General features: G+C 41.6%; 1 protein-coding gene across 1 annotated transcript in view; it reads left to right on the top strand.

Moving 5' to 3' along the window:
- The window catches only part of LOC136114556 (cardiomyopathy-associated protein 5-like), a 104,432-nt gene that overhangs the window by 25,995 nt on the left and 51,343 nt on the right, over window positions 1–27,094 (top strand). The window contains 4 exon segments of the mRNA XM_071801631.1: window positions 192–222; window positions 225–286; window positions 941–1,038; window positions 1,040–1,157. Of these exon segments, the coding sequence (XP_071657732.1) occupies window positions 192–222; window positions 225–286; window positions 941–1,038; window positions 1,040–1,157 (309 nt within the window).

Here is a 27,094-nt window from a genome sequence, read left to right on the forward strand (position 1 = left end):
ACAGTTTTGTGACTGTTCCCATTTTCCCATTGCTAATTCTGTGACTGTCTTTGTAGCCAGGGAGATACTTCAACTTAAATTAGCAATTGTTCCAATGGTGGCTCATGGCAAAAGAAAAACATTAACCTAAAATAAGTTGTATGATAAAACTTTATGAAATAACATAGTTACTGAAACATTTGAAATTTCAGGATCAGTTAGATGAATTGCTAATGTCACTGGAAAAAAGTCAATGAAGACTGAAGAGTTTGTGAGTGATATTTAATTGCTATTTTACTCTGTTGAGGTAAGTCCAGTGTTTAATCAGACTAGTTTTCTTTCCCTCTATTAATTTTTTTCTAAGATATGCTTCCCTTGTTTTGTAATGTCATTGTTTCCACTAAAATGGTCTGTTTCTCCAGTCTTCAAACTGATTTCTCTCACTGGAAGAAGTTACCTTTAGGGGGGAAAAAAAAAAAATTGCTTTTTTTGCACATTATTGGAAAGTGTAAGATGTGACTGTGTAGCACTGGAGGAGAAGTTCTCTTATTTTTTTATGCTTATAAAAACAGCTCACACTGTTTGTGTCCTTATTTTGAATCCTGTGTTAGGCATCTAGATGAGTTGCCAAATGTCCATAATTTCTTAAACCTTGAGTATTAACTTCAGTATGGAATTTTAGCTACTTTGTAATCAGACTTCCTGTCTCTATGCTTAAATGTAGAAGTTTAATTTTCAACACTCACATTAAAAAAAATAAATCTGTCATTATTTTTAACATATTTCTCCCGTGTTATTTCTCCCAGATGAGCTTGCTTACAGAAATAAAGTTCTCTTATTGTCACAATGCCAGAAGGACTCTGGTGGATGGTTCATGTATGGGTAACTGAGAATTTCCGTGTGTTCATTAAATGTACTAATTTATTCTGCAGATCAATTTACATCTGTATTTATTTTCCAGGAAAATGATAAGAAAAATGCAGAGTTACTGGAAAAGCAGAATGAAGAGATGCTCGAGGAAGTGGTAGCACAATATGATGAGAAATCAGAGAACTTTGAGGATGGAGTACCTGTATGAGCAGACGGTTAATTTCCAGCAAACTGTTAATTCAGCAAATAAAACTTTGGAGCCAATGGCAAAAGAAATGGAAGAACTCAATGAATTTGTTTCCCTAAATGTAAGTAAAGATGGCTTTCATACTAGTTAGGAAAGCACTTATACCGTACCTAGACTGAGAATAAGTCATTTACCTTCCTTTTTTTTTAAAGTGAGCTAAATCCTGCAAGCTCAGCTATTCCACTCTAAAACTGCTAGATTGTTTGCTTTTGTCATATGAACGCTCAGAGAGAATTGCAAAGATGATGCATAGGATGAAAATATGCCTTATGCCATTACAACAACCCCATGGGATGCTACAGGCTTGGGGAAGAGTGGCTGGAAAGCTGTCTGGCAGAAAAGGATCTGGGAATGCTCATTGACAGCCAGCTGAATATGAGCCAGCAGTGTACCCAGGTGATCAAAAAGGTCAACAGCATCCTGGCTTGTATTAGGAATAGTGTGGCCAGCAGGACTAGAGAAGTAATCATTCCACGGTACTCGGCACTGATGAGGCCCCACCTTGAATACTGTGTTCAGTTTTGGGCCCCTCACTACAGGAAAGACATTGAGGTACTAGAGAGAGTTCAGAGGAGGGCAAAGAAGCTGGTGAGGGGCCTGGAGCACAAGTCTTATAAGGAGTGGTTGAGGGAACTGAGGATGTTTAGCCTTGAGAAAAGGAAGCTGAGGGGAGACCTTATCGCTCTGTACAACTACCTGAAAGGAGGTTGTAGCATGGAGGGAGTTGGTCTCTTCTTCCAAGTAGCAAGAGATAGGATAAGAGGAAATGGCCTCAAGTTGCACCAGGGAAGGTTCATATTGGATGTCAGGAAAAAATTCTTCACGGAAAGGGTAGTGAAGCACTCCAACAGGCTCCCCAGGGAGGTGGTGGAGTCACCATCCCTGGAGGTGTTTAAAAGGTGTATAGACGAGGTTCTTTGGGACACAGTTTAGTGCTAAAGTTAGGTTAAGGTTGAACTCAATCATCTTAGTGGTCTCTTCCAAACAAAATGATTCTATGATTAAAATGGTTCTATCTGTTTTGGTTTGTGATGAGAAGTCTAAGAGACAGCTCAATAATTTATCTAGAATTAATTATGCATTGAGGAGTAAGAAATGTTACAGTAAAAGATACTTTACTGTAGAAAAAAATAAAGGTGAAACAAAGTGTAATTGAAAATTAACCGAACAAGAAGCACATTTGTTGTTGGGTTTGGGTTTGTCTGTTTGTTTTTGTGGGTTTTGTTTGTTTGTTTGTTTGTGGTTTTGTTTTGGTTTGGTTTTGCTTTGTGCATTTAATTAATTAATTAATTAATTGTGGTGATTAGGAACGACGCATACCAGGATGCAGTCAGAAATTCACACAGAGGCAGAGATCATGTTCAGGAAGGAGTGCAGAGCCTGGCCAAACAGAGAGCTGACCTAGGCCTAGGCTGCCTTCTTTATTCACCATTGACAATTTATAGGATTTACAGGCAGAGGCCTGGACTACGATGTTTACAAAAATGTGCTTTTCCACTAATTGTTATTAAGAACACACTAAACTCATGTGATGTTTGTCTCACTTGTTTTTCCACTCATTCACAGACCAGGCCCAAGGACATTTACACATCTCATGCACTTGGGGGCGGTTATCCGGCCCGAGATACCATTCTCATGAGTCTGGGCAATAACTTTTTACAATTACGAGAAACGTACTTCAAAGTAATCTGTCTAAGGCCCTTTATATATTATTATGTTAGTATTATGTCTTTGACCGTCCAAATGGTCATGTTAGTATTGATCTTCCTTTATCATCCAGGTGGCTGGAACCGCACATCTTGCTTTCCCACATTTTGCTTTCCAACATTTCCCCCTTTTCTGTTCTAAACATCAGGTTCTCATTGAGCGCAGTAAGGACCCTGGCTTTGTTCTTCTTTGCATTCTGTATCATTCTCCAGATGATTCAGAGGACTACAAGAAAAAACATCACACAACCATATCCAATTCCCACAAAAAAAACCATATAATGGTATTACACATATTTAGCACTCTGATAACAGAAAATACAGGTTCAGATATCAGCTAAGGAGATTATTTAAATCCAATGTCATAAGAATAATGAGGATCCACAATGTGCATGTAGTCACTCACAAGAAACAAAATGAGGCCTTTTAGTTCAGGGTACTCACAAGAAATAGTCACTCACTCAAATAAAGAAGTGAGGTGTCATTAATCCCAGGAAGTTTCCTTAGATGGTGTTCCTGTCTAAGGAAAGGACTCCAGTTCACAGACCCGCAGCTCCCAGAAGACCACTCAAAGGGGGTCTTCGGCAGGAACCCCGTTTCATTGTTTGGCCAGATGTGGCTGTGGGCATTACAACATAGGCCAGAAGCTTCTCAGCTAGTCTGGGCACCTCCTTTGTTAAGGACCCTGTCAATGGACCGAGGGTCCCACCCCTCCTGACCCATCACTTGGTAGAGGTGAACCTGATTGACAACACCTTGGTACCATTCTAGGTGTATATATGTGGGGACAGGCACAGTGGGGCACAGAAGGTGCTAAAGAGCCATCAACCTCCTCATTGAAAGCTCCAGATTTCAGGGGAATGTGTAACTGCCTCACAATCCAGCCTGTAACCACAGTCATCTGACAAACTACTTTGGAGTGGTGGTACAGTCACCTCTTGCCTCCAAAGTCAAAAGGGGGCATTCTGTTGGTGAGATTGAATGCCCACTGTGGATCATCATACCTTATGTGTAATTTTCTTGTTGCAAATCAACCTACAGTAGAACAGAATAATGCAAATTACAACAATTACAGTTCTTAACAAATATTGGAGAAAGCTGGTTAGCCATACTAATAAGGAAAACAAATGCATTGAAAGTTTTTTCACCAGTTAGTCCCCAGTCCAAATAATGTAAATCTGTATCATTCTGATATGCTAGTGACTCTTCCTTTGGTCTCTTCTATTTCTTTGTTGCCCTCTTCTGCAGGGACAGATGCTTTGTCTCTGGCATTAGGTCCTGCATCATGTTTGTCCAACTCGTAGAAAGGTTTAACATATTTTGCAGGAAGACACTTTGGTCCTGTTGGAAGAAGAACACAAGCATACCCCTTGCCCAGCTGATTAGTTCTACAGGCCCTTGCCACTGACTTGTGCAGGCGATCCTGGTATAAAACCTTTGGTTTCTGAGACAGTGAATTGGTTCTTGAGGTGTCATATTCCCCCTTTTTTGTTTTAATAACATCTGTTTCAGTGTGGAATGTGCTTGTTCAATGATAGCCTGTCCAGTGGGAGAATGTGGAATACCTGTGACATGTGAAACACCCCACTGCTGTAAAAATATTGCGTGGATCTAGCAGTGTATCCAGGACGGTTGTCAGTTTTAATCTGTTGTGGCACTCCCAGCATAGCAAAACAGCGGGTCCTGTGACGCTGAACATCTCTGCTTTTCTCACTTGTATGCGCAGATGCGCAAAGCATACCTGAAAAAGTACCTATAGAAACATGTACATATTTCAAACGGCCAAAAGATGAAACATGTGTAACATCAGACTACCAATTGTCATTAGCTGAGAGTCCACGAGGGTTAACTCCAAGGGAGGGCGAGCTTGTAATCAGACCTTGACATTCCATGCAAGAGAGCGCTATGTCTCTCTCTTGCTCGAGAGTGAGGCCAAACACCTTTTTTAAGGCAGCAGCATTCTAATAGAAGAAAGCATGTGAAACTCTGGCAGAGTGGAAACCGACTGTAGCTACAGTATAAGAATCCGCAATTGCATTGCTTTCAGTTATGGGACCTGGTAAAGTTGTATGAGAGCGTATATGAGTAACACACAGTGGGTGTTTGGGAAGCTGTAATGCAGTTTGCAATGATACAAACATATCAAAGAGTTGCTGTTGTGAGATTTCTTTAAGAAAAGTGGAGGGGATGCGCTGTAGGACCTTGACTACATACACAGAATCACAAACCAAATTTAGAGGTTCCTCCCTAAAAAGCTCTAAGGCAGGCAAAACTGCGCCAACTTCCACTAATTGGTTGAACCTTCAACAGTTTTAACAGATTGATGCCAATTGTTATCTTCACGCCAGACCACTACAGCTTTATGAGACTTCCCTGAACCATCAACAAAAACTGTGCGAGCATTTGGGATAGGACCAAATACAAGTACGGTCTGTGGTCTGATATCAAAGACATGCAGATTTTGAAGCAATTTACATTTAGGCATGCCAAAAGCTATGCTGTTAAGAAAATCAGGTAGCGCAATTTGCAAAGACAGAGATTGTGAATAACAAAATCAAAATCTGCTTTCACAAAAGGTACAGATGGATCATGGCCTACTAAAGCCTGAATCCGTTCGCTGCCTTTTTTGATCAGAGTAACAATTCCAGGGGTTCAGTAATAGTTTTGCGAAAAGAATTGGGCAAAAAAATCCATTCCAAGTATATCAGTCTGTTTGTATTCTCATCATACTGTCCCGCAATAGCTACAGGTTTTTTCTATGTTGTAGCTATAAATAGACAAATCTGCAAGTCCAATTGAATGCAGTTAGCTTGTAAGGTTGTTATAAATTTATTCCTGAAAGTTTCTAAGTCCATTTTGGCTTTAATATTTATTTGATTTTTTTTTTTCCCTTACCGGATCAAAGTCCTCTTTCAGTTCTGTCAGTGTAGTGTTTGCTTTACTGATACTTTGGTTGCCCATACTAGTGGAAACACAGTGTTATAGTTGAGTTCACTTTTAAACTGTATCCAGGGGTTTTCTGTTTGGTTTTGTGGATTGTGTCCAGGATGCTGTGTCCATGATGCCGTGTCTAAGTCTTTTTTACCTTATTTTGAAGTTTTGCAGGCTGTCTCCAAGTAGATGTGCATTCAGGCATGATCTTATATAACCATACCCTATTCTTAAAATTGACATAGATTTATGATATATTCTTTAAAACAGGTAACTTAGAAATAACTGATAAACATGCGAATGTTACTTAGCATCGCTTAGATAGACAGTGTGAGTTAGAATAGGTGTGGAATATGCTAATGGTTGTCAAGAACTGTAATTAATATGTATGTGACCAAATTGTATAAATATGGTGTAGATGAATCAGTTGTTAGAAACCAGCTTTGGGTGTGAACCCCTGATTTCCCAGCGCTGAAATAAAAGCACCGCCTATAACTACATCAGTGGTTATGTGTCTTGTTTGCTAACATTTTTGGCGACCCAGATGGGACCTCGTGAGCATTGCTGAGGCGGATCGCATCTTGATCCTGCTCCGGCTAGCACCGAGGTATTCTTGGGGAGCACATCGGACGCGACCGACCCTCTGCTGCTCTCGGTGGACCTCTGGTTGGTAAGAAGGTGCTTTTATTATTTGGGTATCCAATATTTGGTTTGGTAGCCTGCCGGTCAGACGCGGCGAAAGCCATGCTCGGTTGGGCAGGGAGCTCCCGAGGTAAAGCCTAGGTGCCATCCGTTAGACGAAGGGAAACCTTTGCAGGCACGGCATTTGGTTTGGTTTGGTTTGTGTATTTGTGTCGATAATATGTCTGATTCGAAAGTAACGCCATTGAATTGTTTACTGAAACATTGGAAGGAGGGTGGGTTTGGACAGTCTATGCATAAAAAGAAGTTAATCGAATATTGTACCCATTGGTGGCCCCAGTATAAACTACCTAATGGTGTCCCATGTGAGTGTGTGACCCCTGGAGGCTCTTCATTGAGCAGTGTGTTTGGCGGCGACCACGCAATCCAACGGGTGAGTAAATTTTATTTGTGGCCACATTAATCCCTATGGTATAGATAGAGACAAGCAGTCCTCATTGAATGAGAGAGACGCGGGATTGCGTTAGCATAGGGCAAGCTGCTTCTCAGGAACATAAATTGTATTTGCAGGTTTTACTGCAGCTATTACGTTCTTCTGAGTATCGTATTTCTGAGAAGCAGGTCGCTTCGCTCCTGGTATGGATGAAAGAGCACTGTGCTTGGTTTCCGAGTGAGGGGACGTTTGATAGTACAATTTGGAAACAGGTCGGGGAACAGCTACATGCACAAAAGAATTCATTTCCCAATAGTTTACATATTACTTGGAGATTTGTGTACTCTGCACTATCGCAGTTGCAGTCAGTAGAGCACATACTGCAAGGGCCAACAGGGGAGGATGGACAGAAAAACACAAATGAGCAGGTTGCTAATGATTTGAGTCTTGACAGCACTCATCCTTTTGAGACAACTTCTGTAGATCTCAAAAAAGAGACAGTTTTATATCCATCATTAATGCCATCACAGCTGTGTAAAGATAAGGCCGGAATTTGTGTGGAACTGGGTCAGGAGTCTAAAACTCTGCCCTCAGCACCTCCTTTGCCTGATATTAATGATGCTTATACAGCACACAGTAACTCCTTCATGACTAAGACAGCAGAACACAAAGGGGTGATGCAAAATGCCGTGAAAAGGCTATGGAGCACAGCGATTTTTCTTTCGCCTTTCCAGTTACTTACAAACCATAATAACCACCAGAACATAACAGAATACCTGCTTCTGTGTATTGCCTTTCTGAAATTCAAGCAGCTTGTCAGGAATGTGAGTTAATTGTTTTATTGGTTGTTGTTACAGTTGTTTCTTTGTGATATTGTTTGTATAAGTGCACTGTAAGCCTTCTCCCCACTTTTCCCACTCGTGCCGCAAGCCGCTCTGTGCTTCCCCCCCCTCCCTCCCTCTTCTCATGGTTTTTGCTTACGAGATGGGGTCGGGATTGACTGTTTTCAGTCATGTTCCTAAGAAATTAGTATTGGGAGCTGTTTCAGAATATAGGAAAGCACTTGGAAATATGAGGAAGGAAGATCTTGTGAAATATTGTAATTAATGGTGGCTACTGTCTAAGTTCGATGATTGGGAAAAATGTCCAGAGAATAGAACCTTGAAGTATAACACTTTGTTGTTTCTAAAGTGAGAAGAGCAGGACCAAAATAAAACTCTACAAGAGATCATTGAATCATTTCAGACAATTTTACAGGCGGAATGGTTAGAACTTCAACAAGCTGGGAGAGAATTAACTGATAACACATAAGTCATAGAAAACTTGCTGAACTCTGTGAGATACTTTTCCTTATTAGCCTGTTTTCTTTGTAGGTATGTGTTTAAGCATATTACAGTTTTATAGGTCTTTGTCTGTTATATGGTACAGTAAGTTCATAGACTGTTAAATAATGAGAATCCATGGACTCAAAATGTGCGTTTTGTGATAATACAGAAGACCATGAGTAATTCCATTCTTTACTGCATGAATGTGATGGTAAAATTTTTGTGTGTAGTAACTGTTATTTTTCTTTCTAGCATGTGAGCTTTATTCCGGTATCCAGACTTGCGCAACTCTGTGATAGGCTGTGTCTCATCTCGATGTGCTGGATTTGGCTCTTTTGTATGCACACCAAGTAAAGAATCCTGGTTTTGAGATAACAGTTGTAGCACACCGGATGAGACACTAATAAAAGCCTTGCCCAGTCCAGCTTGCAGCGGCGACAGGGGGGCAGGTGCCGATTGGGCTCCAGCACACACTGACCTGTTTTGTCAGGGAGACCCAGCGGTACCTCTACCTGACTGAGCAGTAAGCGGCCCAAAGGTGCAATGCAAAAATGGAGATATTGTCTTGAATAAGTGTAACTGTGATCCATCTGCATATTTGAACTTGGTATTTGGTTTTTATATCTGAGCTCAGTATTTTAGTTTGCTTATATATATATATTTATATATTTGGTACCAAAAGAATTTTGTTTGGGGAGATAATTGCAAAATGGAAACTGGTTCCACTGCTAAAATATCACCTTGCTCCCCCTTAGGATGCATCGTTATACATTAGAGTTATTGCTCATATTGTTATCTAATAATTTTGAGACCAGAAAAGAATTGAAGTTGTTAAACTCTGATTCGCATTGAATTTATGTGTTTGTTGGAGGTATGGGAACTAAAACTAAATGCTATGATAGATGTGAATTTGGAAGAGGTTGTATTTAAAAGTTGCTAGAATATGAACTGATTTGGATCTAGGAAAATGCAATAATGGATTGATGTTTAATATGCTGGTTTTTGACATTTGTAAATTGTAAAAGGTAAATGGAGCTAAGGAATGTAACTATTACTGAGCTACTTGGAATTGCATATAGAGTGTATTATGGTTGGAATGAAATGGGAAAACAAAAAAGCAAAATATCCCAGGCCTGTGTTTGAACATAAATTTGAGGCTTGTGTCAAGCTGCAGGATAAACTCAGCTCATTGTAACTGAGGAGTTTGCCAGAGCCTCCTACTTTGTACCAGCGATTATTCCACCTGCGTGGCCTTGGCTATATCTAAACTGCAGCAAGAAGAGAAAGCATCCCTAGCAGATCCATAGTTCTAATGAAACTGGGAAATTAAACCAAAAAATTATTAATAGACTTATGTTGTGGTAACTAGTTGTAAGAGACTTCTTAGTAAATTCACCATGCTAGTTTTTGAGGTCATGGTAAAGAAAGAAAGACCGTTTCTTTGAGCCCAATGGAATGCCAAATTTGGAACAAAGTTTTACCATATGAATTCTTGTATTTGCCAGAAAGCCCTATACCTCTTTTGGGTCAAGATTTTTTAAGTAAATTGTAAGCTCAAATAACGTTTTTTGAGAATTCTGTTTAGTTGAATGTTCTACAAGAAGTTGTTTGGGTTGTGCAGATCTGCCAAGGATCGAAGTATTGGCCTTTGGCATCAGGCTCATCATTCTTTTTCCCAAAACTGAAGCCTTCTGAAGAAGTTAATTTCCTCAAGTTTCTTTAAGAAAACAAATAAATCAAAAAAAGGGCTCATTAAATACCTTCCTTCAGACTAAGTGAACTTCCTCTGGAGCGTGCTGAGCCCCAGGTGGACATGTGGGGACACTTCTGAGCACTGACACATTCATGAAGGTTTGAGGTTTATTTTTCTGAAAGATGTATTAATAAAAATATTACGTTAAAGATGTGCAACTAGCAGTGTAAATAACTATTAAATGACTGCTATGCTTAGGAAATAATTTGTATTGGTATTTAATATACAAAGAGAGGACTTTCAAAGCAAATAACGTGTTGAGATACACAGGAACACATACTAATAACCTACCCAAGTAGAGAAAGGGCATTACTCTCTAGAGTATAAAAGGAGGCTTTGGAAGTTAAATCAAGGCATTTCTTGGGGGTTAACAAAAAAAAGTCTATTATGTCACTGAGCCCAAGTTCAAATTAGCATTTTTAGCTTACAACCATATACCTTTATTAGTATTATATGCTTCTCCATCAGAAATTGATACTATGTTCTGTGATTGCATTGCAGTGAGACAGCTTTGCTGCATGGCACTGCAGTTATTTTTGCACACATTCATTAAGTTTAGTGGAGCCTGAATAGTTTGGGCTTGCTGATCAGATGTGACTCATTTAGGCAATTAAAGAGCAATAAATAAGACAGTTCCTCAAAGTGTGGGATTCACAGGACACCTGCATATCCATGGTGGAAAAAGGCCATCAGCTTTTCTTCCAGTTATTCTTCCAAGCCTACTGGACCCTAGAAATCCCCACAGAAGGAGTACAGCAGTAAGATTCCATCTGAACAGTATGTCTGCTGCAAGCAACATTCACGCTGAAAGAGCCTACTTTGAGCCTTAATCATGCCTGAAGTACATCTTTTGCTTGAATTAACAGGACAAAGGTAGGTGTGTTTGCACTTCATTGTGTTTGTTTACAAATTGCTACCTTATAATTTAAACTGAGTCCCTTGAAGATCACAGTCAGTTTGCCAGAAAAAAAAAAAAATCCTCTTCCCCAGTTACTCCACTGTGTACCATGGGGTTGTGGCCTACTGTAAAGAAGCATTTGTTGTACTGCTACTTGCTCTGAAGAAGGAAAAAAAAGAATGCTCACTTTCCAACTGCTTTGTAGTGTATTCCTCACTTTAAAATAAAAAAAGCAGGATCTCTGCTAACAACAAAACGAATTACAAGAAAATCCAAGCAGTTATACAGAACTCTTTGTCATCACTTTAATACTGTTTTTTCAAACAAGACTAGAATTAAGACCTTCACATTAGTGAAACTCTTCCATGTTCAGTTATTTAAAGGGTGGCTACAAAGAAGATGGAGACTCCCTTTTTACAAGGAGTCACATGGTAAAGACGAGGGGCAATAGATAAAAGTCACTCCTGGGGAGTTTTTGATTAGACACAAGAGGGAAATTATTCACAATGAGAATAATCAACCATTGGAATAATCTCCTCAGGGAAGTGGTGGATTACTCAACATTGGACACTTTTAAGATTCACCTGGACAGCGTGCTGGGCCATCTTGTCTAGACTGTGCTTTTGCCAAAAAAGGTTGGACCAGATGATCCTTGTGGTCCCTTCCAACCTGGTATTCTATTATTCCCTTAATTAATATAGTTTTGGTCTTGAATTAAACTGCTTGGCTTTAACTTTTCAAGCTTAAAATAGTTATCTGCCTTTTATAGATAGATATCTAGAACAGGCTGCCCAGGGCAGTGGTGGAGTCACCATCCCTGGAGGGGTTGAACAGACACGGAGATGAGGTTCTCAGGGACATGGGTTAGTGCCAGGGGTGGGGTAATGGTTGGACTTGATGACACTGAGGGGCTCTTCCAACCAAAATGGTTCTATGATTCTATGGTTCTATATCTGTGTTTTAAGGTGGTAGACATGGTCTGCTCATATACCGTCTTGAAACTGCATGGCGATTCTATTATCTGCAGTGCAGTGGCTACGCATAACATTAAAGATTACGAAGTAATGGTTTAAAGGAAAAGGCACTGTGGCTGTAACCCTCAAGAGGATGCTAATAAAGCAGTAAATCCAAGAACATGACCAGCACCACTCGTGTAGACAGCAGGATCTTAGCATAGGGAAGCAGAAGCTTGGAGATGTTAGAGAGTTATAACCCAAGGAAGATGTGAACTCTGACTTTTACTGTACACAGGAAAGAATTAACAGGCAAGAGTGATGTGCTGGATGTTAGGACCAGAGGCTTATTTTTGTCAACCTGTACTAGATGTGTAACAGCACATCTAACTCCTCTTTTTAATGTACAGTTAGTTATAGAATCATAGAATTGTTTGGGTTGGAAGGGACCTTCAAAGGTCATCTAGTCCAACACCCCTGCAATGAGCAAGGGCATCTTCAACAAGATCAGATTGCTCAGAGCACCATCCAACCTGACCCTGAATGTCTCCAGGGATGGGGCATCTACCACCTCTCTGGGCAACCTGTTCCAGTATTTTACCACCCTCGTAAAAAATTTCTTCCTCATGTCTAGCCTGAATCTCCCCTCCTGTTTAAAACCATTACCCCTTGTCCTATCGTAACAGACCCTTCTAAAAAGTCTGTCCCCATCTTTCTTATAGGCTCCTTTTAAATACAGAAAGGCCACAATAAGGTCTCCCTGGAGCCTTCTCTTCTCCAGGCTGAACAACCCCAACTCTCTCAGCCTTTCTTCAAAGGAGAGGTGTTCCATTCCTCTGATCATTTTTGTGGCCCTCTTCTGGACCCTTTCCAACAGCCTTCTAGGCTGCAAGTACACATTGCTGGCTCATGTCCAATCTTTCATCCACCAGTACTCCCAACGCCTTCTCTGCAGGGCTGCTCTCAATCCCTTCATCTCCCAGCCTGTATTGTTGCCCTGACCCAGGGTGCAGGACCTCGTACTTGGCCTTGTTGAACCTCATGAGGTTCACATGGACCCACTTCTCAAGCTTGTCCAGGTCCCTCTGAATGGCATCCCATCCCTCAGGTGTGTCAACTGCACCACCCAGCTTGGTGTCATCTGCAAACTTGCTGAGGGTGCACTTGATCCCACTGTCTATGTCAGGGGTGTCCAACTCATTTTCACCGGGGGCCACATCAGCCTCACAGTTGCCTTCAAAGGACCAAAAATTACATTCAGCCCTTTGAAGGCAACCACGAGGCTGATGTGCCCCCAGTGAAAATGAGTTTGATACCCCTGGTCTATGTCATTGATGAAGATATTAAATAGTACTGGTTAGACTTTATATGAACCCAGTGGATCACATACATATACGTTGGAAAAGCAAACATTATGTCAGACTTGTGACACCAAAATGTATCCAGAGAAACAGGTCCCACATTACTGTTTGACATAATCCAGTTCTTTGGATACTCCCTGCAGCTTAGAGCTGTGGAACATCCTCAATTCACTACTTGTTTCAGCTGAGTCTTCCAGTCTGATTTGTAGACAAAGGAGAATAAAACTGCAGAAATGAGGCTAACAGTGAGAACAAAGATGCTGCCAGCAGGGCCAGCTTCCTCAGGACTGCCGCTAAGGGGGCCTCCAAGAAGGACCATGATGCTGGAGTGCGGTTGTGCTTTCTTAGCCCTGCAGATACACTTAAATGACCCCTTTCAGCCCCTGACTTCTATACTTAGTGGCACAAAAAAATGGGAGTGACAGAATGGCAAGTTTCAAATCAGGTGGCAGAAAGAATACAGAAGGTGCTGGCACATGAAACAGGTGGTCTCCACAAAGCAGCAACTCCAACCCACAGCCTGTGATGCTCCATGCCTTGCTTGCATGCCCAGCAGGAAACATGGGGAAGCATGAACTTAGCCATCCCCTGTGCTTGCTGGAAAAGAGTGAGGTGCTGAGTCACAGTAGCTTCAGGCAAGGTGCCTATAGGGTCTCATAAGAATCATAGAATCATTTCGGTTGGAAGAGACCCTCAGGATCATCGAGTCCAACCATAACCTAACTCTAGCACTAAACCATGTCCCCAAGAACCTCATCTAAATGCCTTTTAAACATGAATCATGGGCTATGCTATATATCACCCCAGCCTGAAAAACCCTCTGCATGAACTCCATTCTGCAGCAAATTTGAAGTCTATTTGGGGTCTTTTGACTCCCTGTCTCCACTTCTAAATCATTTTCTGCTCTCCTCCTCTGCTGTTAGGGTCATTATTAATCATGAGCCTGTCATGGGGTCTGTGCTCCAGAGGCACATCTAGCAGGTTGCTCATCAGAGCTTTAGCAAAGCATCTCTGACTGCAATGGCCCTGCTATGAGCTGGCATTTCAGGATCCTGGAGTTTCACCATCCCAAGGGTCCTAGCCACCTCCTGACATGGAGGGTGACTGCTCTCTTTGTTGTCCCCAGTCCAGCCCTCCTCCAGTGCTCCCAGGATGGCTGTTGGACATCTGATGTCACCACTGCTTGCTCTGTGGCTTTCTGCAGAAATACCAGTCTTCCTTTGGGGATGGTTCTCTGTTCCTTGCAAAAAGGTCTGCTTTCCGCCATGCCCAGTTACACGTCCACACCTCTCTGTCAACAGGAGCAATCCCCTAGAGGCCTCCTTCTCTTCCTACTTTTAGAGTTATGGGCAGACAGTAATGGGCACATAGAAATGACAACCCTACTTTGGGGGATCTTCTCTGGTCCATCTTTCTAGCACTAGTAACAGTCTCCAGGCCGATCAGAGGACTAAAGAGCTGCTCATAAGATGACTGATACCATGCTCCAAGTTGTTGTCAGCTTGCAAAATACAAAGAAGCATGCACTTGCATGCAGAGGCAGCATTTGACCTTGCTGCCTCATCACTGCTGTATGCCACCAAAACAGTGCCCACGCAAGCAAAGCCTGTGTCCACTGCCCTGTCAAAGGTGCCCAGGTAGATGGGGCATGCTGAGTCTCAAGATGTATCTGACAACATTGCCAAATTCTGTCAAAACAGCACGGTGGGGTATGTTTACCAGTCCCCACCTCCTCCCCCCCCTCCAGCACCAGCAGTGACCCACCCCATCCACCATTGCTCCTATTGGCATCAGCGGGGTGGAGGAGTGTTGACACAGGCATGGTGCAGCAAAAGAAAGCCTGGGTTGGCACATGCACTACAACTTCACAAGTGATACAGTAGGCACCTTGTTGGAAAGTAAAATGTGGGAAAGCAAGATGTGTGGTTCCAGCCACCCGGATGATAAAGAAAGATCAATACTAATATGACCATCAGGACGATCAAAGACATAATACTTAACATAATAAAATATAAAGGGCCTTGAACAGATTACTTTGAAGTACGTTTCTCGTAATTGTAAAAAGTTATAGCCCAGACTCGTGAGAATGGTATCTCGGGTCGGATAACCGCCCCCAAGTGCATGGGATGTGTGAATGTCCTTGGGCCTGGTCTGTGAATGAGTGGAAAAACAAGTGAGACAAACATCACATGAGTTTAGTGTGTTCTTAATAACAATTAGTGGAAAAGCACATTTTTGTAAACATCTTAGTCCAGACCTGTGCCTGTAAATCCTATAAATTGTCAATGGTGAATATAGAAGGCAGCCTAAACCTAGGCCTAAGTCAGCTCTCTGCTTGGCCAGGCTTTTCACTCCTTCCTGAACAAGATCTCTGCCTCTGTGTGAATTTCTGTCTGCGTCCTGGTATGCGTCATCTCTAATCCCCGCAGCACCCATCAGCACCTACTTCTGGATGAAGTGTTGGGACCAACCTTACCTGCATGTGCTTGATGGAAACGGGAAGAAGCAAGAGCAATTCACAGCTTCTCATGAGCACATAAGGTGAGTCTGTGAGGTGGTTTTGGAAACGACAACTGCTAAATGTTTACTGTCCTGCTGACAAGCTTTTTCAGTTCCTTGCAAGGAATTTTTTTCTCTTCTTGGCCTTCCAAGAGCCTCCCTCCCGGGACTTTGTACAGTGCCCAGGCATGCTTTCAATCATCTCAACAGACAAAAATCAGAGCAGATTTTGTGCTCCAGGAAAAGAAAAAAACATTCCTGGACATCTTTTCAGTTGGAGCGATCAGCCTTGAGGAACCAGCAGTCCCTTTGGCTGTTCTTCCCTGCAGTTGTGTCTCTCTGAAGTCTCCCAGATATGAGGGAGACCTGGGAGAAGGCAGTAGGGTGATTAATGCCATTTTGTGAAGCTTGACTGCTGCTGGCACAAGTTTCTATGCTGGCTGGGTTCCTCCTTGTCCTCTTGCTCTCTGCTGTTGCCTGAGTTGATCCTGAATCAGAATCTCAATCTTCTGACTGCCACCATCAAAGTGCCCCTGGAGGCACTGTCTTAATACCCATGGCAGTGTCTTTTTCTTTCGGGGACTGGGGGGAGAGGGCTGGCTTTCTGTGTACCCATCAAGTGCTTTTGCTAAGGGTTAGCTTTGTGTTTCCTTTTTCCTGTGTAGAAAATGAGGAATTTCATTTACCGTAACCCATAATGTTGCTGTGCACCCCATGAGATGCCAGATCTCCAAGGAGTTCTTCTGGAATAACTACATTTGGTTCTTTCCAAAGACACCTGACCTCTCCACTGCAGACTAGCAATGAGCAGTTGCTTGAGCCCTGCTTCTCCTCCTAGTCAATTGTGTCCAGAAATTGCTCTTCTTGTTAATGGCCTATGAATTGCAGCCTGGGAAATTCTTCACCTCAGGCTCAAAATGGTCAGAGTTGAACATTGCCGTCAAAAATGGTAGCTAAATGTGATGTGTACTTGACTTAGAGCAATTTCACGGCTATGTATCTCTTGCCATAATTCTGGAAGAGTGCAATTTTTGTTCTGCAAGTCCCTACTTTTTGTTCATTAGCCAATACATGATTGTTTTATACTTTTAAAATACTTATATCCTGCTTGCAGTGCCCTTGCACCCACCAAAAGTAACATCTACAACCCATAACATCTACAAGTAAGCAAACAGCCATAGCAAGTATCATATTTTCTCTCTCATTTCTCCTGCAGCCTGTAGTGACAGCACTGATTTCCAGTTTTGCAAGTGTCTAATTCAGTGTCTGCACCAGTATGAGAAGTTCTCTCACTTTTTCCTACTTCAGTCTATAGAGTCAGAGTATGCATGTGTAGGAGTATATCACGCAAGTATGGTTTCACAAGATGGACTGACAAATTTTTAAAACACTGTTTTCTCTGATCACACTCCTGGAATGACCCTGCTGCCACCGATGAGAATTTGAGCAGTTTTATGCCAGCACACTGTGACAACCTTGAAGCACTCCCCTCATCCCAATTATGATGTTACGCCTTAAACATCTAGTTTTTGATACTTTGGGCGGAAAAGATAACTGTGGAGGCAGACACCTTGTCTTTTCTCTTCCAAGGTTTTGTGCAATTAACAGTGTTGCTGTGAAGGCCTCATGGCCTAATTGGGATGACAGAGATGAAACATCTGGCAGACAAACAACTGCCAGAAGAAACCACAAATCAGTAGCTACCCCTGACAGGCAAAACAACTCACTTCTGGTCAGTACTGTGAACTTTCCCCTAGTTTGAAGATCCCAGACCCATTTCCAGAAGAGTCTTCCTAATTAGCATGAAGAGCAGAGGGAGGAGATTAACTGCCCTCTCGAATCTCACATGTAAATGAACTGGGTTATAAAATGACCTCATGCGTGACATGAAGTGATGGCGTGTGTACTGAAATCTTTAACGTGTCCACTCTCCTCCAGAGGACGTCGCGGGATCAATCGACCAGCGGAGCAGTGATATCTTTCTCTCTCTCTGATCTTAGTTTTCCTTCTCTCTCTTTTCCTTCTTGAACGTATAAAAGTAATATCATTTTAAGTTCTGCTGCTAAAGTCTTGTTAAGTTTTGTGATATAATAATATACATTTTCCCAGTCACTAATCACTGTAATTTGTATTCCACCAAGTGCTTTTAGTAAATTCATAACTGAATTGGACCTCTCGAGTGATCGTCTGTTGTTCACTTCGCATTACCACAAAGAAATACCCAGAGTTAACTCACACCTGATCTCACCTAGTGAGACAGGGTACGCGTTGCATTCAGAGTTAACTCATCCCTAATCCCACCTGATGGGACGGGACACACACCAATTCTTATAACTGCAGCTGAGGGGAGAGGAAGAGTATTTCATTTTCAGAAAAATGGGCTGTGTGGAACTTCCAGGGAGAACAGCAGAAGGCAGGATAATGTTTTTGAGCCACATAACTCAGTAACTCAAATGAGATGGGTAACTCAATAACGTGAATGAGATAGGTCTATATTTTTCATTATATATGGCTACTTTGGAAAATAGTGCGATTTCCTCTTCAGTCCTAAAGATCTATGCATCTAAAAGCCCCACTACCTGAATCACAGAATGGTCAGAAGGGACCTCCAGAAGCCATCTTGTCCAAACTTCCCCTGCTCAAGCAAAGCCACCTAGAGCCAGTTGCCCAGGGCCATGTCCAGATGGCTTTTGAAGATATCCACAGACAGAGACTCCACTAGCTCTCTGTGTAACCTGTGTCAATGCTCCATCACTCTCAGAGTAAAAAAGTGTTTCCTGCCCCCCAGCCATGGCCACGGGGCTTGGGTTTGGAGGAGTTGGGATACTGTTGTAGAGAAGCATCAGAGAAAGGCTCAGAGGGCTGTGACTGGAGGATGACAGGGGCCATTTGGATGCGGAGGCACCGGCAGGAGGACCCAACAGGGACAGGGATATCAGCATGACCTCTGTCTGTGGCACATGGCTTTGCAGGTCTTCAGGACAGGCAGTCCAGCAGATGCTCAACGGGCTTGGACAGTCCTGCCCTGGTGCTTGGAAGGGGGAGGTGAGGAGGCTGGAAAGCATTCCCTGCAGTGGCTTGTGCTTTGGGTTTGAAAGAAACATGCCCTGAAAAGCTTCTGGATCTTTATTCAATGTCTATGAAGCCAATAAGCCAAGCTTGCAATGCCAGCAGGTTGTATTGGAGGATGAGTCCATCTGCGGGGCTGGCTGGGCATTCCCTGCAGCCTGCTGGGAGGAGGCATTGGAGGACCCCGGAGCTACATCACCTCAGTCCCTCCCCACAGGCCACCTTCTCCCAGCCTTCAGCACAGGTTGTAGCACCACTTTGGGGATCTGCTGCTGTCAAGGTTTAAAGCTGGACTGGCAAGTAAACATAACGACAGATGCTCTATATTAACCCTTTCCTTCCCTAGAAAGGAAAGGAAAAGATAAAAGGGAGAGAGACTTATGGGTTAAAAAAAAAAAAAAACAAAAACACCACAAAACCCAGCTTTAATAAAAAAATAACAATGAAAAATAGTATAATGACATTTATAATATTAATAATAATACTAAGAATGGAAATAACGAAAAATATACAAAACAAATAGTGAGCTCCCCTGAAAGTGTTCATAGATGCTGCAGGGCAGATGCTGGGAAGTCCTGGACTGGGCTCAGGAGCAGATGGGAACCAGATTCAGGAATGCACAGATTGGGATTGGAGGGAGAAGCATGGGCAGAGTCCTCTTTGGATGCCAGCCACGAAAGAAGAGAGCACAACACCCTGTGATCTCCCAGCTGCAAACTGGGTATGATGTGTGTGGAATGGAATAGTTTGCTGGTCAATTTTGTGTGACCTGTTCTGTCCCCTCCTCCCAGCAGGTGTGACCTTTCACTTGTGCAACATAACAGATTTACCGGTGTCCTTGGTCTCTATAGGAATAAGTATTAACATGGGCCTTCCTGCATACCATTCCTACTCTTACCTTAGTAAGAACTACAAACATCAGTCATTATCAATTCTAGGAGAACTGTCTGAAAAACATGAAGTCAACTTCAGAAAGTGCAGTTATTAATACTTAGAAGAAACTTAACTGAAAGGAAAAATTACTGAAAGGAGAACTGCTTCTGTCCTAGTCCAAACTTAGTGTCACCATTTACTGCAGGGTGGCAATAAACCATGGCAGATGCTCTCTGTTAACCCCCCAGCCTCCCCACTACAGAAAGGTAATAGGAGGAAAAGGGAGAGAGACTTACAAATTAGAAAGTTAAAAATGCTTTACTAATGCTACTAATAAATAGAGAAAATAATACAAAATATAAAAAACCAATCTTCCACAAATTTCAATACTGTATGGCTTTGTACCTCGTCTTCTCATCTTATTTTGCATCCTTTGCTAATGTCAGATTCTCGAATTCTTGTGTTTCAGGTATCTTCAATAAATACCTATACCTTATCTAGAGGAGACAGCATTGGAACAGTGTTATTGGTGTCAAGAATGCAACACTGCATTGAAGTTCTATCTGAAAATGTGCAAGCCAGAGTTCTCCAAGCTGTGTGGGTAATTATCTCACATCAGGTTATCAGACCCAGAGTGACATCAGCTGCAGGAGCTGGAGCAACGTGTATATATTACTGGAAGGTGATGGCACTTCTGTTTTCCTTCCCTGTCACAGGCTGACTCATTGTACTTTGCAATCTTGTACTACAAGCATATGCACTGGATATGTTTCCACAAGACCATTATGTAAATACTTAGATTTGGTTGGCCTCTACTGTAATTAACTCATCTGCCTTTTGTATTAAGGGAAGATCAACAGCTGCAGAACTTTTGACAATATGTTTTACCAGCATGACAAATCTGGTAGCTGTATTACAGAATTATACTATGCTAAGGGATTTTTGATATTCATGTTTCTTATTATTGTTTTCCCTGAGTAGGTAATGGGTGTAAAAGCTGCTTCAATTTTGAAAACATCTGTTGCTTCAACATAACTGATGAATCAGCCAACACAAAAAACAACATTTAACATCTCCAAGACTTTATGCATCAAATGGAGCAATATACTGATGATAGCTGGATGAATGACTCATTTAATTCCTTGACAAAATGAATGGAACACCTGATTTAAAGTGTCATTGTACAGATATGTTTATTCCTTTTCCTATATGTGTTTATGATGTATTTCTGTAAATTGCTCTGTTCACAAACCCAAGTGAACACCTCCGGCTTTGCCAGCCCCAGCAGAAGTAGTTTCTTGAGTGAGGGGGGTGGAATGTATGGGAATGACGCAAGAATGGTGAAGAGGAGCATTGTAAGTACGCTTAAGCGACAGTTGCTGGGGTGTAGAAAAGCACATAAACAACAAGTAGAACCTCTGTGTTTAGATAATAGACCTGTAAATAATCGTAAAGGCACCTTACCATACATCCTTGAGATTCCTACAGACAAAGATAATGCAATGGTGCAAAATGCAGAATTAGTGCACAATGGATTCTCCCTTATTTCTAATGGGATAACCTGTCTGGTAGACCCTGCCAAGACCAGTCTATTTCATCTTTTTGTCTTGCAGTTTCCTGTAAGCTGAAAATACAATATATTATCCTATTGCTGCTGAAGGTACATCATGTCCTGTTGGGACTGAAGTGGAAGACCTGATTCAGATGGTCACTGACTACAACAAGAACTTTGAACATGATGTTTCATCCAGTTGTAATTCTGTTAATTCTAACACTATCGTGCTTATTACTTGCAATCATACTATGTATAAGTCTGGTACACATCTAAGCAACGGATCCCTGTTTGTTGCAAGAAATTTCCTGATAATACAATTTATAGTGATGTTTTATATTACTGAAGCTATTTTCTTAGACATAAGTTCACATGCATGTTAACACTATATTGTCGTGGTTGAGACGGACAAACGACGTGGATCAAGTTCTTCCAGGATGAAAGTAGTAGATGCCATTTATTGCCACAAGTGCATTTTTATACAGTTTTACCAATTCATGTGTCTCTTCACTATTGGTTACAAGTTACAGCAGTAACATCTCATTGGCTAATTTTGCTGTCATCAGTGTTACTCTTCTACTCCCTTCTCTCTCACGGGTACATCCTTAACATCTCCGGATACTCCTTTACTCACGGGTAGGCCTTCATATCTTCAAGGCTAATTTCTGTTCCCATGTCCTCCGTCAGGGAATCCACGGACCCACCGTAGTCCCCCACAATTCCCCCTTTTTGTTTTTGTGCTAAAAAAAATTGCCTTCATTGTCCACTGCAGGGCCCATTGCAGCAGAGAAATCATGCATGGCAACATTAGTAACACAACCACAACAATCATCAAAACAATCAGTCCCGTTTTCACTACTGATAGCAACCATCCTAAAAACCCCCAACCACTAAGCAATGCTAATTACAAAAAGTCTATCACAGCTCTACTCTGCCATGTGGCATGTCTTACAGAATCTACATCTAACAAAAGTCCACTTAAAACCTTAGAAGTTCTGTTAGTTTGCTTAACTAACCAGCATCCTAATTTTTCTAAAGTATTTGAAGCTTTAGCTGTGCCAACACCAGATACATGAGGTTCTAAAACCCTTAACCCTGATCCCCAAAAGTCTACATTATCATCACATTTGACTCATATACATGCAAAAAGTATTTTTCTCGTCTTGCTCTTCTGTGATCTATTATCATAGATACATTGGGCGTTAAGAGAGTTAATAGTCCCAAACTACATGGTCCTCCAACAGCATTAGAAGGAATTCCTGGTCAGGCTCTATCTCCACAGATCAAGAATACACCATACAGGAGGTTTTTGGGGTCGCTGTCCCACATTATCAATGACACCCCTTGGATTCTTCTGCGAGGCGTTACACCATCGAGTTTCATTTCTATAGTCACCAAGGGTAGCACTAACATTTTGCAGTTTATCCATTCATGTTCTCGTATATTGTTCTGACACTTTTCACAAACCAGGTTGATACAAGCGTCCATGGGCATAGATGCCAGCAATTCCAGTTCCTGTGGTTCCATATCTGATTCCAGGAGGCAATTAATCCAAAGTGCCATGTTGGTATTATTACAGTTCGTTGCAATGCCTTTGCACCAACCACTATTTTGAAACAGCTGTGCGATGCTGCTGTAGTCATCAAGGGGGATGCCAACCAAGCATGTGTGGAACAGGTTTTCCGGAGATGCCATAGCTAAGCATGTAGAGTCCTGGCCAGTCATGTTGGCTAAAGTAATCCACGTTAGTCTTTGTCTGTGCAGGCATCCAAAGCGCAGCAGATGCAGCAATCATTGTCAGGAAGATAACACAGATTTCACATTTCATGCTGGTAACCATTGCGGTCCTTGATCTGTAAGGACACAAGCATAGCCTCTCCCCCAGGTTATCAATTGATGTGGCCTTTTCCATTGAGCATTAACTAGTGATTTGACCACAACTAATGTAGGTTCTTTCTGATTTAGCATGTTTTTGGGTCATACTTGCAAAGTGTTTCATCACATACAATGCTTTTGACAATTGGTTTTGTGGTGTTTTCCCTACTTCTCCCCACTTTTTGTTTAAAAAAAGAAAAAAAAAAAACCACACAGTTCAGAAACAGATACGTACGTTGGACCTTGACTACGTACTCAGAATCACAAATCAATTTTAGAGGTTCCTCCTTAAAAAGCTCTAAGTAATGCAAAGCTGCGCCAAGTTCTACTAATTGGGTTGAACCTTCAATAATTTTTACAGAATGATGCCGATTGTTATCTTCACACCAAACCACTACAGTTTTATGAGATTTCCCAGAACCATCAGCAAAAAACTGTGCAAGTATGTAGGATCAGACCAAATACAAGTATGGTCTGTGACCTGATGTTAAAGACTTGCAGGTTCTGCAGCAATTTTCATTTTACATTTATGCATGCCAAAAGCTGTGCTGTTAAGAAAATCAGTCAGTGCAATTTACAAAGACATAGATTGTAAATAAAAAAATCAATATTAAATTTCACAGATGGTACATATATGACAAAAGGATCATGGCCTATTGAGACTTAAATTCATTCCCTGCATTTCTTGATCAGAGTAAGAATCAGTATATCGGTCTGTTAGCAATCTCATCATACTGTCCCACAAGAGCCACAGGTTGTTTCTATGTTGTAGCTATAAATAGACAAATCTGCAAGTCCAATCGAATGCAGTCAGCCCGTAAGGTTGTCATAAATTTATTCCTCAAAATCTCTAACTCCATTTTGGCTGTCATATTTATTGGATATTGTTTTCCCTTACCGGATCGAAGTCCTGTTTGAGATCTATCAGTGCAGTGTTTGCTTTATCGAAACATTGGCTCTTAATATTAGTGGAAATACAGCATTTGAAATTTCCTTGGAGATTTCTCACTTGCAGCAAGCAGATCTGCACCATCCAAGCAGCTTCTTGTAGGACATGCAACTAAACAGAATTCTTAGAAAACGTTATTTCAGCTTACAATTTACTTAACAGATCTTGACCCAAGAGAGGTACAGAGCTTTCTGGCAACTACAAGAATTCATGTATTAAAACTTTGTTCCAAATTTGGCATTCTATTAGTCTCAAAAAACAGCTTTTCTTTCGTTTTCTCCCATGACCTCAAAAACTAGCACAGTGAATTTACTAAGAAGTCTCTTACAACTAGTTACCACAGAATGAGGAGACTGAGGGGTGACCTTATTAATGTTTATAAATATATAAAAGGTGAGTGCCACGAGGATGGAACCAGGCTCTTCTCAGTGGCAAACAATGATAAGACAAGGGGTAATGGGATCAAGCTGGAACACAAGAGGTTCCACTTAAATTTGAGAAAGAACTTCTTCTCAGTGAGGGTGACAGAGCACTGGAACAGGTTGCCCAGGGAGGTTGTGGAGTCTCCTTCCCTGGAGACATTCAAACCCGCCTGGACACGTTCCTGTGCGACCTCTCCTAGGCGTTCCTGCTCCAGCAGGGGGATTGGACTGGATGATCTTTTGAGGTCCCTTCCAATCCCAAACATACTGTGATACTGTGATATATATATATATATATATATATATATATACATATGTAATATTTTTGTTTAATTTCCCAGCTTCATTAGAACTATGGATCCATTGGTAATGCCTTTAAATTTCACCCTCACACTCCTTCATGCAGTATTACAGGTCTCTAGCAGTAACACTGCTTAGGGGAGTGGCGCGGGGGAGAATAATACCTCCCTCTCACCCCCATCTGAGATGGCAAGACGTCCAGCTCAGCATGAAAACAAATCAGTTTGAACTCCACATCAAACCAGCCTGGCTCCACTCCACACCCAAATCAGTACCAGTCTGACCCAGAGAAGCACTGAGCACTCTGACCCCCAAAAGCTGACCAGTGTGAAAAGACTGACTTCAGCAAGGAGGGAAAATGATGAGCTCTTTCCCCAGATGTGCCAAAACCTAAGAAACAACACAGAAGCAAAAAGAAACACCACCAACAACCCCTGATTCAAAGCCGAGAAGCAACACAACGCCACAACAAGGATGGGTGACAATACTCCAGGGAAAATAAAAGACAGAGCGGGGGGAGTAAAGCCCCCCTTTCTCTGCTTAGCAGCGGGAAAACAGGTTTTTCCTTTTTTTTTTTCTGCAGTTCAGCTGTATCAAGGTCACGCAGCTGGCATAATCGCTGGTACGAAGTAGGAGGCTCTGGCAAACTCCTCGCAGCTCGACACAGGCCTGGGATATTTTGCTTTTTTGTTTTCCCATTTCATTCCAACCATAATACACTTCATATGCAATTCCAAGCAGCTCAGCAATAGTTACATTCCTCAATCCCATTCACCTTTCACAAGTTACAGATGTCAAAAACCAGCATATTAAACATCAATCCATTATTTCATTTTCTTACATCCAAATCAGTTCATATTGTAGCAACTTTTAAATACATCTTCATACAATACCAAGTTCACATCCATCGTAGCATTTAAGTGTGGTGGTTTTTTTTTTGTTTTCTTTTTTTTTTTTTTCCAATGCAAAGCAGAGTTTAACAATTTAAATTCTTTTCTGGTCTCAAAATTACTAGATAACAATAGAAGCAATTACTCTAATGCGGAAGGATGCATCCTAAGGGGGAGCAAGGTGGAATTTTAGTAGTGGAACCGGTTCCCATTTTGTAATTATCTCCCCAAACAAAATTATTTTGGTACCAAATATAAATATGCAAATTAAAATACTGAGCTCAGATATGAAAACCAAATACCAAGTTCAAATATGCAGATAGATCAGAGTTACACTTATTCAAGACAACATCTCGATTTTAGCATCGCACCTTTGAACCGCTTACTGCTCAGCCAGGTAGCGGTGCTGCTGGGTCTCCCTGACAAAACAGGACAGTGTGCGCTGGAGCCCCATCGGCACCCGCCCTCCCGTCGCTGCAGTAAGCTGGACCGAGCAAGGCTTTTATTAGTGTCCCATCTGGGGTGCTACAACTGTTATCCCAAAACCAGGGTTCTTTAGTGTGCACACAAATGAGCCAAATTCAGTACATGGTGATGAAACACAGCCCATCACAGAGTTGTGCAAGTCTGAATGCCGAAATAAAGCTAGCATGCTAGAAAGAAAAATAACAGTTACTACACACAAAATGTTACCATCACATTCACGCAGTAAAGAACTAAATTACTCATGATCTTCGGTATTATCACAAAACGCACATTTTGAGTCTCATTCTCATTATTTAACAGTCTGTGAAATCACTGGACCACACAACAAAGGCCTACTAAAACTGCAACTTGCTTAAACAGATACCCACAAAGAAAACAGGTTAATGAAGAAAGCATCTTGCAGACTTCAGCAGGTTTACTGTGACCTGTGTGTTATCAGTTAATTCTCTCCCAGCTTGATGAAGTTCAAACCGTTCCAGCTGTAAAACTGTCTGAAATGATTCAATGATCTCTTGTAGAGTTTTATTTTTGCCCTGCTCTTCTCACTTTAGAAACAACAAAGAGTTATACTTCAAGGTTCTATTCTCTGGACATTTTTCCCAATCATCGAACTTAGACAGCAGCCACCATTTATTACAATATTTCACAAGATCTTCCTTCCTCATATTTCCAAGTGCTTTCCTATGTTCTAAAAGACCTCCCAATATTGATTTCTTATGAACACGACTGAAAACAGTCATTCCTGACCCCATCTCATAAGTAGAAACTATGAGAAGAGGGAGGGAGGGGGGGAAAGCACAGGGCTGCTTGCAGTGCACGTGGGAAAAGTGGGGAGGAGGTTTCACGGTGCACTTATACCACAAAGAAACAATTCTAACAACGACCAGTAAAACAATTAACTCACATTCCTGACAAGCTGCTTGATTTTCAGAGAGGCAACACGCAGAACCACATAATATGTACTGTAAAACTCACAGATAACATGTTAATAGCAAACATTAGCATTCTCTACTGCGAATTTCAACACTAGTGCTTCCTTAGCTTCTACGTTTTCAACCTGCTTATTGATGGCCTCTTGAAG

This window comes from Patagioenas fasciata, chromosome W (genome assembly GCF_037038585.1).
Source record: "Patagioenas fasciata isolate bPatFas1 chromosome W, bPatFas1.hap1, whole genome shotgun sequence".
Lineage (NCBI taxonomy): Eukaryota > Metazoa > Chordata > Aves > Columbiformes > Columbidae > Patagioenas > Patagioenas fasciata.